The sequence below is a fragment of the Leuciscus leuciscus genome (assembly GCF_965113295.1).
Source record: "Leuciscus leuciscus genome assembly, chromosome: 14".
NCBI classification, from domain to species: Eukaryota; Metazoa; Chordata; class Actinopteri; order Cypriniformes; family Leuciscidae; genus Leuciscus; species Leuciscus leuciscus.
The window spans coordinates 10472928-10487138 of record NC_138738.1 but is presented as its reverse complement, the minus strand read 5'-3'; the positions used below and the strand labels follow the sequence as shown (position 1 = coordinate 10487138).

General features: G+C 35.3%; 1 protein-coding gene across 3 annotated transcripts in view; it reads left to right on the top strand.

The window, feature by feature from the left end:
• Positions 1-14211, top strand: part of rad18 (RAD18 E3 ubiquitin protein ligase) — a 39109-nt gene that overhangs the window by 15160 nt on the left and 9738 nt on the right. For 2 of the 3 annotated variants that reach the window (XM_082137362.1, XM_082137361.1), the window contains exons 7-11: positions 55-236; positions 1019-1089; positions 1205-1265; positions 7637-7756; positions 9894-10032. In XM_082137362.1, the coding sequence (XP_081993488.1) occupies positions 55-236; positions 1019-1089; positions 1205-1265; positions 7637-7756; positions 9894-10032 (573 nt within the window). Of the gene's footprint in view, positions 1-54; positions 237-1018; positions 1090-1204; positions 1266-7636; positions 7757-9893; positions 13485-14211 lie in introns of those variants that run through there. The other variant, XM_082137360.1, reaches the window with a different exon arrangement.

Sequence of the window (14211 nt, the reverse complement as noted above, 5' to 3'; positions counted from 1 at the left end):
AAAAAAAAAACTCTAAAAATGACTCTGGGACTTGTGTATGCTTTTATGTTTCAGTGGCAGGAGGCGTAAGGGGATGCCTAAGCTGTTGTACACTTTGATTGCTGTTCCAAAGCTCAAGAAGATGCTTAAAGAATGCCACCTGTCCACTCAAGGCAGCAGAGATCAGCTCGTTCGACGCCACCAGGAATTCACCCACATCTATAATGCACAGTGTGATGCACTCAACCCCAAATCAGGTATAAAATCAGAGATCAATAACCAAATGAGTGAATGGATGGTGAGGCATTGAAAAACATAGTCGGGATTCCATGTAACTGTTGTAATTTACATGTAATTCCATCAAACATGACAATGAATGACAACTATATGCTGTGGCCAAGCCTGTATTGCTGGTAAAAGAGAGTTTAGCTGGTACAGTTTCACTCTGTCCAGCGATTGTAGGCGGTAGAATATAATTTAAATGCTGGAGTTAGTCACCCTGTGGGGGACCCTGGGAGAAAGATGACAGGGCTGGTGGAAAAATACAGTAGTTTCATCCCTCAAGTTTTCTTTGAGTTACTGCTTCGCTTCTCACTGACCCTTTCAGAGCGGAATTTATCTCTTTTCATTGAGCTGTCAAAGGTTTCATTGGAAAGCTTCTATTTTTATTTTATTCACCTGATGTTACCATGGTTTCTGTTTAAAAGCTGGTCTTGTTTGAGTGCTTTTTTTTTACCTGGAGTTCTGTTTTGTCATATACAATAGCGGATTGAATTGATAAATTACACTACTCAAATTGCTTTGGATACCACCAGTTTGTGTGAAACCAGATGGTTATGTTATCAAGAATGATTTGTAAATGAGAATCCTCCTGTGTGCTTTAATAAATGCAAGAAAACCTAGAAGTAGATGCTGTATATGTATTAAAGGGAATCTTTTTTTTTTGTATTTGGATAGATTTATATGTTAGTCATTAAGTCTTCTTCAGAAAATGTGGTTGTAGTTTATAGTTAATGTTTGCTTTTTCATTTGACCACAGCTGAAGAAATTGCCAGAGAAGTTGAAAACAACGAGAGGTTAAAGAATCAATTGGACCGTAAACGAAAACCTGTATGTACTACTATGAATTGTAATTTTTGTTATATACATGTATATATACACACTGTCAAATCGAATATATAGCGTTTAGATTTTTTTTCTTCTCACAATGTTTTGTGTCTGACAGGTAATCGTCACTACGAAGAATCAGACAGCTGAAGAAATTGAGGAATTACACTCAATATACCGTAAGTCCTGACACTGAAACTGACACTAAATAACGAATGATACGGTTGCTCTTGTCAGTTTAGAGGATGCGCTGTCCTTGCACTGTTAAAAAATTACGTTTGAGTGATGTCACAACAGGGTCAGATTCATTCTCCTGCTTGTCCTCTGCATTATAAAATAAAAATGTCTGTTTGATATATGAACAGAATAACATGGACTACTTTCCCCTATCTCAAGGTTGACTGAGAATATGCACTTTGTATTTTTGCGGCTAATTATCAGCTAAGGATTTTTGCATATGTTTTTTGCTGTGGTTCCAGCACAATATTTTTTACAGTGTTTGAGCCATTCTTGATATTACATAATGTGTAAAGTGTACACTAAGTCTTTGTGATGAGGAGGCAGGCTGTCTGTGTAGTTGAGTTCTGCCATCAAGTTATTTTGGTCATAAAAAAATTCTTATTCTTGTTTTAATGCAAAAAATGCACAATTGCACATTTGAATCACTCATAGCACTTACATCAGCAATGGTTAGATTTTCATTTTTATTCTTTAACTGACCCAGAAAGTCAGGACTGAAAGAAATCAAAATCATTTGCAATATAAGAATATTGTTTAATTATGGTAAAGAAGTTTTAGTGTCTATGCTACAGTGAGTTTCTGGGGAGAAAATGGCTGTCAGATTGATGGAACAGCTACGATCATAATCAAATATTTATTTTCAGATTTGCTGCTTCAATGTAATGCCATGTATCATCGGTGTGCTCTGCAAGGGCATTTGCAATTTCCGTTTCCACCTCGTATATCAGATCTTGTTGTTCAAGTGCAGTTTTGGACTCTATGCAGAACTGTGCAGATTTATAAACTGAAATCAGATTTAGCTACATCTTGAATGGAGTTGCACACTTTCATTTTAAGTTTCTCTCCTGATAATTTCGATATGAATAATCTCACTTCAGTTACACTCAGTAGTTCTCAGCCAAAATGTTTTCCAGAAACCTTTGCCTTTTGTGACTTCACTAAGCAGCTTGAGTGTGTGTATGAGGGAGAGAGAGGGGAAGGTAGAAAGATCCCTTGAGGAGTTGGAGAAGGTGGTGATCAATACGACAATACCAACAGGGTCCCAAGATCGATCTTACCTCATTAAATGTTCCAATCTGCTTTAGAGACCTAGCTTAGAATGCTTACACCCAAAAAATCAGACAATGGGCTCCAAGCTTTAAAGATACTGTCCACTGTTTAATGAACTTTTGCTGAGAGGGCTTACTTTTATCCCGTCCATCATTTTGTGAATGAGTTTTATTTTAAGTCTAATCTTTTCATTCAATTGGTTTATCTGCTTCACAAAACTGATCTGAAAGATTCATTCACAATTAGGCTAAAAACTCGTTCCAGTTGTAGAAGTTAACAGCCTAATAATGGAGATGATTATCATTGAAAAACAATGTCTGTTCCTCACACAAAGCTATCGTATATGACTCCAGAAGACTTTAAACATAGTGCACAAGTCTTATTTGGACTGTTTTATGGCATTTTGGATGATTTTTTATTATTTTTATAATTTTTTTAGCTTGAAATCCTCCGTTTGTATGGGGACTAATGACAAAAGTGCCCAGTAAAAATCTTTTTTTGGGTTCCATGGAAGAAAGTACGACATACAGGTTTGCAACGAGTTAAGGGTCTGTCATTTTATTTTTATTTTTTTGGGAACTGTTCCTTTAATTGTTTCTGTTTATGGATGTTTATTCTCACATATGTCTTCACATTTCCTAATGTTGTGCCCTCTGTTAACTTCAACTCTTAAGGTTTAGTCTAGTGCTCAAACCCAACCCATGTTTCTATTTGACATGCACAGTTTACAGCTGTTAGTCCTAGTGGCGTCTCTGCCATAATGAAAAGCCACTTACCCTAGCAACCTTATCCCAGAGGTCAACATTAGAAACAAAGCCATTTAAGGTGGATTGGTGTAATTTCGCCAAGTGTGAAAACATTGTAATCGTGTAAAATTGACCTAGCAGGAAAAGACTAAAGCCACTGTGCGATTAGAGAAGCCAGACTGTGATGTCTGAGACAGGTTGTTGAAATATTGATGCGCAGCACAGATGGGTTCTATAAATAGAGCCATGCTGAGATAAACTCTTGATTAATCATCAAAAGGGCTTGATGATTCACCAGCCTCATGGAGTGTCCGATGACCGAGGAAATGATGCGGGGTGAATAAGACACACACCCAGAAATCTAGCTTTTCTATACAGTTTGATCTTAAATAATGAAACAAAAGTTCACCTTTAAGCAACAGCGTGAATATCTATGAAACATACATTTGCTTTTTGTTTCATTAATTCTTTCAATCATTAGTTTTTTTGTTTCATTCAATCATTAGTTTTTTGTTTCATTTATTCATTTTTTGTTTCATAGATGTTTGAAAAGTTTGATCATTTGCAGGATGAAAATTCAGTATCTGAAAAATTGAATGTGTAAACACTATGGGAATAGGGAAACCTATTTTAAATTTTGGAGAATAAATAATGTCTTTTCCCCTAGGATGTGTGTTTACGAGGACCCATATTCTTTTTTTCTCTTGAAACATACATATAGCATTATACCTTTTATTTACCCATATTCAATCCAACCATCTCCAGCATGTCTGTCAGAAAGGATCTGTTTTCTTGTACATGTGTTTAGAATTTTGGCACACGTGTTTGCATGGAGAGGTTTATTTTGTTGAATGATTTTGATGCAGATTCTCAGTTTAGTCTGTACAGTATAATATTGTTTATAGATGTGAGTTCTGCTAGTCATTACATTTGTAATCCTTTTAATTTATCTTTATGTGTTTGTTATAATATAGATACACAAAGATACTAAACTCAAGAGCTTGTCGGGTGACTGGCCACTATCAGATTTGATTCTGCTTTTTTCCATATAGTAAATAACTTAAGTCTTCCATGAAGAAGCCTCAGATTTCTTTTCTAAGTGTTCCGAGTATGATGCAATGTGACTTGAGTATGAAAAGGAATATTTAGACATTGCATGTCTTTAAACACCGTAACACTAAACCCACTTCTTAGTAATGGTTTCAAGATGTTCACAACATGTTCATACTTTAATGTAGACTATGACCAAATAGGAAAACTTGTTGAATTCAAGATCTGCTGTCAAGTGTTGTTTTTTTTTGCATCGAATGAGATCTGAAATAGCAGAAGAAAGCTATCCGTTACCATTCCCATTCCTCTGTTTTTCAGGTTGAAAGCATTGTAGAATTATGAAAGTAGACTTTGATAGCTATCCATAGGTCACTTCAGGTTTTTTTGTTTTGTTTTGTTTTTATTCTAGAAGCTCCATAGCCTTTATTGACTCTAGCAAAAATGAATAAATTCAAGAACTGTCTGTTTGATATGACTGTTTTCACTGTGTAAAGTGGTGTTGGCTCTGGAAGAAGGGTCTGATTTCCTTGTTTACTGAGTGTCTTCAGTGTAAGAAAGAATTGTGCAAGAAGAGACAATCAGATGCAGCTGGTTGGTGGCATGGCTTGGGTTAAAACTTTTTTTTTTTTTATTAAGGTCTGCATCCTGTGCAGCATGTTAGATGTTAGATACTTTTATTGATTCTGTGAAGGAAATTGCAGTGCAACAGCGAAATAGCAGTTAATCAACACAGTATGGTACAGCATACTACAAAGTTGTGCATGTGCACCTTATAGCCTATATAAAAAATACAGGATGCACAAATGCTCAAAACAATTTAAAACATGCAAGACAACAAAATTAGATTTGGGAATTGAGATTTTCTTGTTCCGTTTATCAATCTACTTAATGATTCCGGATCTGAAATTATAATTATAAAAAAAAAAAGTAAACAAATTTTTGAAGAATTAATAAATGGAGCTGTTTAGGCATGATATCAGTTTGTTGTTCCTAAAGTGTATCACCATGGGTTCTCTGGGGATTTTCAGAAGAAGAAAAAAATTCTATAATGGTTTTCGGTTTGAAAAGTTAATTTTTCTTAATTTCCTCACTGTAGTGTTTTGTTACTGAAGCTTTGCCAACATAAAAAGGTAGTAATTGCTCCAACAGTTGACTACAGTCAACAAATCATTCATGAGATAAAGTTCCCTATTTAGAAATTCTGTGATTACCCAGCAGTAGTTTGTGAAAAATTGCACTAAATAGGGTTTCTAATGGAACTGCCAAAATGGACTTTCAGCTTTTGCAGTAATTATTAGAACGGATGTCAGGCTACCTTGCCACAAAGCCCATGACTAATGCACACCATGTTCAATTGAGATTAGAGGCCATGCGTTCTAGTGTTTTCAGGGAAGTAACATCAGTGTGATTGAGGTAAAATTACTCAAGTAATAGATATCACTAAGTAGTTTTGCTAATTTTTCAGTTTTAATGTCTAAAAATTGAGCCTCGAGTCTAACAGGCCCCTGCTGGTCAAATTTGTTGTATGTAAAAATACATCCTTTCACATGCATTTTTGCTTAAAGGCGAAGACCCAACTTTATATATGTTTTTTTGCAAGACCCCCCTTTCCACTAAACATTTTATTGGACTGTCCCGCTTTTAATGCATGTAGAAGGCATTTTTATGAAGTAAACTCACTTAAGGACTTAGATTTTACCAGAAAAAGTTGTAGAACTTTTATGATATGTTAATGATAAAAATCTTGTATAATATGAATTTCTGTATTTTTTTCTGTTTGCTTGGTTTTTATTTTTATTGTATATATGTATCTCTTGTTTTTTTGTAATTCAGTTTTTGCCAAGATAGCCACAGATGCTGACCAGGCATTAAATAAAACTATACTGATACTTATCATTTGCATGTGTTTTTAAGCTTTGGCAGTTTAAATATTCAAGCGAAAGAGAACTCAGTTTTGTACTCGCGCTGTTTGAGAAGTTTTGTGCGCACACATCTGGGACGCGTGCCCAGCAAGTTGAATCTCAGACAGCCCACGAGTACTGAACGGAGTTCCCTTTTGCGTGTTGCATTTTGAATGGACAAATTCACACAAAATTGTAAAAATGACCATTTTGGCGAGTATCCTCGTAAACACAGTTGGTTATGTCTAAAGTGATCATAAACAGTCTAACACGCATTTGTAACACTATATTCGATCCGTGCATTCGCTCTTAAAGTGACAGCAGCCTAATATTCTTGCTGTTGTCTGTTTTTAATGTCAATCAAAAGACAAAGGACAAAGAAAAAAATCACTCACTGCCCTTGACTGAATAACTTTTGTAACTTTAAGGATTAATCTATATTTAATTTATACAGTAAAGACTATGCGGTGTTATTTTACATTTAATTACATACTGATTATTGATCATTTAATTTCTGTTGCCTATGTAACGGAGGCCAGCTAGTAGTTGCTGTGCGAGTAAACCTCACTCCTCTGATCTCAATAGACGCTCTAGCGACAGATGCTAGAGGCTGCAGTCTTTAGCCTCCTTGTTAGAGCGCCTGACTCTCATGCCGGAGACCCGGGTTCGAGACCCGCACGGAGCGGGGTGTGAAGGACCCGGTGAGAGGGGTTACACCTACCTGAAACCTACTATTAGACCTACCTGAAAAGCTCTGTTCATTTAAAGGAGGGTTGAAAAAGAGGTGAAAACTCCCAACTTTAGAAAAAATCCTTAGCGTTGAGCCGTGCAAATGGCAACCTTATACGTGTGTGTGTGTGTGTGCTGAGGATAGAATGCAAATATGATCAATTTAACCCTTAGACCTATTCAGTTATATCACATATACCAGGAATAGAAACAGGATTTATATGCTGTATTAAAATCAGACACAGATGCATGTCAGGGTCTGCTGTTGTTTGAAAGCAATTTGCTTCTGTGATAGTGAGCTGTGCTGGATATCTCTAGATCTTTTATCTTGCAGGTGTTCAGTCGTCATTATTTCAGCCGATCTCCTCTTGGGCCTTTTGGCCTATGTGATTTTAAAACCAGGCCACATGACATTTCATCTGCTTATGTTGGTTTTCACCACTACATTCATCATGGTCTGCCTTGTTATGCCAGCGCTTTCAAAGTTACTGTGTTTTTTTTCCATGGCAACATTATGTAATAATTTATTATTATTTAAAGGAATATTCCAGGTTAAATGTTAAATAAACAAGTCAGCATAAAATATTCACATTATTTACTTTAATACACGTTCCTGATCTTATTCACCAGTGCACATTATTGCAAAAAATGTAATAAAAAAATCTATTATGCTTTGCCTCCTGAAGTATTCATTAGGATATAGAATGCTTCTTTTTCAAGATTCAGAATTTGATACAAAATTTACTAATTCCTTAATTTCTTATACTTATTGATAAAGTACAGTTGAAATTAGTACTTAACACTGTACTTCTGCCTTTTAATTCTTTTTCTTAGGGAAGCAGCACAATAGCGATTTTTCCCGTTTGATTGCCCAGGTCAGAGGTCGTCTGGAGTCCAAGAGAACACAGATCAAACAAGAAGAGGGGAAGTCAAAAGAAGAGACCGACTCCAAAGGTCCCATCTCAGTTTCTTTTCAGATTGTGTTTAAAGATGTAACTTAAGCCTCTTTTTTTTTTGAGAATATGCTTATTTGCTTATCTTGAATGATTGATGATATAATGATCAGCAAATTAATTAGAAAATATGACATTTTGGCTACTTAAAACCCGGCTAAGGATATCGCATATAATCGCAATTTGAATACTCGATTGATATTTAATTGGTATTTAATTTATAATTAAATTAATGTTGACACTGTGTTGGAAAGGGTTGCTGCTACTATAGTGACCCAGGGAAATGTAACCTACTTTCAGAATCCAACTAAACAAAGAATACACCAATCTTTCTATTTATTTATTGGCCAAAATGATTCAGATGTCAATATCTTTGTTAGAGAAAGTATGTGAACCTCTAGTACTATCAGGTAATTTAAATAAGTAATTGGAGTAGGCTGTTTAAATGACACCAATATCAGATGTATTTATGAAGCTGTGAGTACGCCATAAAGGAAGAATAGTGTACATGGCAGGATAAAGAGGAGGAAGACAATATTGACCATCTAAAGCAGGGTTTCTCAAACTCGGTCCTGGAGGGCCACTGTCCTGCACAGTTTAGCTCCAACCCTGATCAAACACACCTAGCTGTGAGTTTCTGATCCTGAAGACATTGATTAGCTTGCTCAGGTGTGTTTGATCAGGGTTGGAGCTAAACTGTGCAGGACAGTGGCCCTCCAGGACCGAGTTTGAGAAACCCTGATCTAAAAGCTTCCAAAGACTACACGGAGGCAGCAGATAACTGTTGGATAAATGTTTTGTGTACTGTAAATGGGTCTTTTTGGTTTAAATGAGAAGTGTTACATTTGGCAAAACTTGCAGTCAATAAGGAGTTTTATGTCAGATGTGAAAGGTGGTGACAGTGTAATTAGCGGCTGCTTTGCAGTTTCTGGATCACAATGGCTTGCCAACATTGCTGGAACTATAAATTCTGCATTGTACCAAAAAGTTTTACAGGGACATGTTAAGGCATCAGTCTGTGAACTGACACAGGAATCACAACATCACTGAGAAGAAGCAGTGTTGTATTGAGGAATGGACCAAAATTGCTCCAATCTGATGTGCACGACCTATCCAAAGTTTATGGAATCATTTGCTTGCTTTATTGCTGCTCCCAAGGCGAAGGTTCACATACTTTTTCCAGCAAAGACATTGAATCTTGGACCATTTTACTTTATTAACAAGCGAAAATATGCAATTTTGTGTGTTATTTGTTTGATAAGACTATCTTTATCTAGTTTTAGAACATGAATTATGATTAAATGTATGCAGAAATAAAGAAAATGCATAAACATCTCAAATCTGCAACCACTGTACTGACAGTGTTACTATTTACAGACCATTTCATTCACACACACACACACACACACACACACACACACACACACACCCACACACACAAACACTGTTTGAAACTTTTGTGAGGCACCTTGGCAATTGCAGTAAACAAGAGCCTGTAGACCCCATCGCCTACTCTGATGATAAGGTGCCAGCCTCATGCTGTTATCACCAAAGCATTGATGGCTCTATAGATGGACTTCAGAGTCAATAAGCAGTTAGCAGTGTAGAAATATATGACTTGGCAGTCTGCAATGGTTATCTCTTTATCAGTCAGTTTCAGCACAATCGAATTAGTTTCAATGGATTTTGGAATTGTCAGTTCTCTAGTAAAGACTGTGTATAAAAATAGATTTCTTAGGTGTGTTGATTATTACAAAAACAATACGTTTTTCATAATTTTCCAAAAAGATGAAACTGTGTTTACCAAAAAAACACATTATATAGGGTGTGTATCGATACATCCACTGTCTTGTCTTTCTTTTTTTCTTTTTTTTGTTAGTGTGACTTTTGATGTGACTCAAATGACGAGTAACCAAGACCAATTTTTAATCACAATTGGCCCTTGAGGAATTTTGAACCCTGACTACATCTACTTGACAAATATTGATTTAATAAAAGTTAGCAAAAAACAAGCTTATGGTTGTCCCAATAAATTATTATCAAAGGGTTTCACAAAGTTTTTACACATAATTTTTTTCTAGTGGTGTGTACATAACTGATAAATATTTATATTTATTTCTTCCATGTCTTTGCAACAGGTGCACACAACAGCATCCAGAACACCCCCCAGCCTCTGGTTTCTGCACTGCTGAAGGTAAAGAGTGAAGAGATGGAGGGGGTAATTGAGCTTCCATCAAGATCGTCAAGCCCTTCAATCAGTGAAGTTTCAGTCAGCAGGTACTTCTGTTCGAAAGTGAACCATCTCGTTGCCATCACCATGTTTGCCATCGTTGCCAAGCGAACCATCACCCTCATGTCGTTTCAACCCTATGTGACTTACTTTCTCCTGTGGAACACAAAAGAAGATATTTTGTAGAATGTTAGTTACCAAAACATTTTGATCACCATTGCCTTCAATTGTATGAGCAAAAAATAACATTGAGACATTTCACAAAATATTTTTGTTTGTGTTCTTAAAATACTTTTTTTTATGTTTTGAATGACATGAGGGTTAGTAAATTATAATGAGAATTTTAATTTTGGGTGACCTATCCCTTTAAGCACAAGGTATGTGAGGCCATGCTAAATTGCTGAGCTTTTTTTCTACCAATGTATTTTAGCCATGAATATTTTCAGAATGCAGCATGCCCTTGAAAAATGATGACATTCAACAAACTTACTTAATGTGATCTAGTCAATGACATCTAAATCAGCATCCAGAACCAGCTGTTTTGTAAAAAAAAGTATGTGTGTGTGTATATTAATATGTCAAGCGAAATAATTACATGATGCTCTGCTTAATCTAATTATTCACAATTTAATCATACATCAAAACTGACTGAGAAATTACCCCCAAAACATCATTTAAAGTCACTATTGTGTTAAATGAGAAAAGCATCAAATAGACATTACAAATAGCTTTTGAAAGAAATATTTTATTTGATTCAACACATTTTTTACACAAACTTTTAAGCTACAATGGCCATGATTTTAAAGGTCATATTTACAATTGCAAGTATTGTATAAATGAATGCACTTTGAAATCATGCATTTTCTAATTAGTTTTCATGTGGAGAGATTTTGTGGGGAAGATCTGTCAGCATAGTCATTCATCATAGCTTAATATTTATTCAGTTCAAGTTCAGTCAGAGAAGCTTATTTTTTTTAATATATATATATATTTTTTTGCCTTTGTTTTTTAGTCAAGTCTTTAAATTTTCCTTTTTGGTAAATTTTTGGTGCTGATTTAGAATCAGTTAAGTATACCCCTAAATGTGGTCTTGATAACAAGTATGCTTTTCATTTAGCCACAAAAATTGAATAGATCCTTGGACTTGCTTTGATTTGTCTTGGATTATGTGATGAAATTAATACCATTCGACCACAACCTGAGGGCAGTTTCTCCCTGCCTTTCATAGTCTAGTCCACTTCAAATACGACATACGTCAACATCTCTAGTATTAAATATCACTGTTATTGGAATCCTGAGATTGAGAACACTTTCAGGTGTGGAAACATTCTAAATCATTTCCAGTGCCCTCTCTATGCTCTCTTCCTGACTGTTTTTAAAGCAATATTGACAGGTCTTTTGCTCTGTAATCATCATGTGAGCTGTTTAGGTCAAGGTGGGATGTTAACTTTGGCAGAAAAGAACCTGTCAGTCACTAAGGAAATGGATTCAGAGAATTACTATTATCTCACAAGCTTTCACATACTTTGATATTTTTTGTATTAGCTTTGCTTTTTGAAAACAGCTTCTTTTATTGATTTTCACAAAAATAATGGGGTTATGTCATCAATTACAAATACTTTAAGTATCAAATGCATTGAATATACAGTAGAGGAAATTATAAAGTATCGAACATAAGTATTTATCCTATGAGAGCTTCAGTGGCTGTTGGCCAGTTATAAATTGGTCGTGGTGATGCATTTTGGAGCCAAGCTGTGGCAGTGGCACATTTCAGATCTAAAAGAAACAGGCTTTTTTTTTAATAACACATCAGTCTGGCATTACTTTAAAAATGTTTTTTAGATGCTGTTAAGGCTTCCATTACCACTCTTTTTCCGGAATCTACTGATAAAAATAGTGTTACTACTAATAAAAGTAAACTTGGACATAAAGGAATATCAACCATTAGAGACAGTTTTCCAATTACATAGTTTCAAAGATCCATGATGACGTGATCAATGATGGACCATCATCATTGCTCCCAACTAGAGTTGTCACTAACACCTTTTCGGTAGTTGATACAAATACCAGACATATTTAATTTATTAATTATTGCATCTTGTTAATACTGTTAAAAATGATTTAACATTTATTAATGATCTGTATTAATGAATTCATAAACAGTGGCAACTCTGTTAGACATTAGTTACATTAGGCTACAGATGTAACTAATGTAATTTATGTGTCCCACTTTTTACATTTACTTACAAAACCGACTGTTTACTTGAATAACTCACCTAGTTCCTTCAGTGTTTTCAATGTGCATTAAAGATGCATTTTGGACTGCATTGTCCTTTGTGGCACTCAAAATGCTCTTTATACTTTGAATGTGAGCAGCTGCTGCACGTTGCAAAACAATGCCCTGGCCGTAATAGTCATTTTACAGTCGTTGTATTTGGTGCACCATTATATATTTTGGTGCAGTGCTGTAATTTGTTACAGTGCCAATGTTAAAAGTCTCCTGAGAAACTTTAGACTGGAATTTAGTTTTGTGGAAGATGTAAAATTTGTGATGAAGTTCAATCAGATGGGGTTGATTCATTATCTGTGTGGTTTTGTTGACTGAAATGTAGCCTATGTGCTAATCACTTTTAACCAGATTTCATAAGAATATTCATGCCCAGGTCATGCTATTCTTAAGATTGAAGTTTGCCATTGAGGGAATTACAGGAATGTAACCTTTGTATAGAGTTTACGACTGAGCTTTAATAATCTTTGCCATTTTAAACTAAAAATGAATACTCGCATGTTTACTCTAAAGTGTCTCTCGTTGTTTGATTGTGCATGTCGCCTTTTGTAGGACACACAGCATTTATTAAACTCATACATGGAGATTAATTAATGTAATAAGGTGTTCTGTGTGTGTGTTGTGCATAAGGGCACTATAATTTGATTTATTTGTTTTATTAATTTGTAAAAGGCCTTTAGTAACAGATGTTCATCATTGTGTTTTTAGGAAGTGGGTTGATTGTTTTACCAAGGTGATCGTGAATGATAATGAGGAAAGCATTTTCATTTTCCTGTTTTAGCTGGCTTGCCAGACGAATCAACACATTATGGATATTTAATGTAATGTATGATCTTTCACATCTTGCTGTTTTTCACATCAGCCAGTGCCTGATTTAATTGATTTTTTTTAGAATATGTAGCTTTGGCACATTCTTACATCTGAATGTTTGGTTTGCTGTCAAAAGAGTACATTTTAGAGATGCATCAATTCACCAACGTTGGCAGCTCCACTTGTCACAAATTCTATCTATTAGAGGCTCAGAACTGCAGCTCCTACTGGAGTCATGGGATTGATGGTGTTCTGCTTATGCACTCTGGGTAATTAACTGATACTAGGATTCTATTCGCATGGATGGTTCCTGTATTCTAGGGATTAGTTTGTATATGCTTATTAAAATATTGTAGACCATGAACTGCATTTTTTTTTTTTAATACACTGTCCTTTTCGTTAGCACTTTGCTTTTTGTACTACATTTCAACTTGTCTCTCAGTTTGTAAAAGCACATAGTTCTTAAAATTGAAGTCTTTAGCCCTATTCGCACGGGATTAGTATTACCCCTGGACCTCTGTAATTAAGAAATTACCCCCTGACGTCTGTGTTTTTGGTGGCTCATTCACACAGGCAAATAAATGTTCGTAATTCCCTCGAGTTTACGGACTTTACAGCGTGCGCCCACCCATTCACACTTCACTAGCTGAACGTGCTGAAACGAAGATCGCGCTGCAGTATTGCAATTCAAAAAAAGAACTTATTTAAAACCAATTTATTAGAGAAATATATGATATATATTATAGAATATGATATTATTGTATAAAAATATATAATATATCATCTTTTTCTTTTATTCTTTGTCCATATTTACAACAAGCCTGCCTGAAAAAGGTATTATAAATACCGAAACGTCGCGATAGGCTTGTTTTTCTATTCATTTTATTTGGTTTATTTCATTTTATATAATTTTTACTCTTTCACACTTTGATTTCTTGAGATACTTACAGGATGGACGTCTTTAGAGGCTGTGTGAGACAAATAAATGCTCCACGATACAGACTACTAAATTACACTACCACAAAAAGCGTCCAAACTTTCCAAAAGAGCTTCCATGTTGCGCCAAAATACTTAATTTGACGTTTCCATGACAACGGTCCGAGTTGAGCTTCTGGATCACGTCTTTACT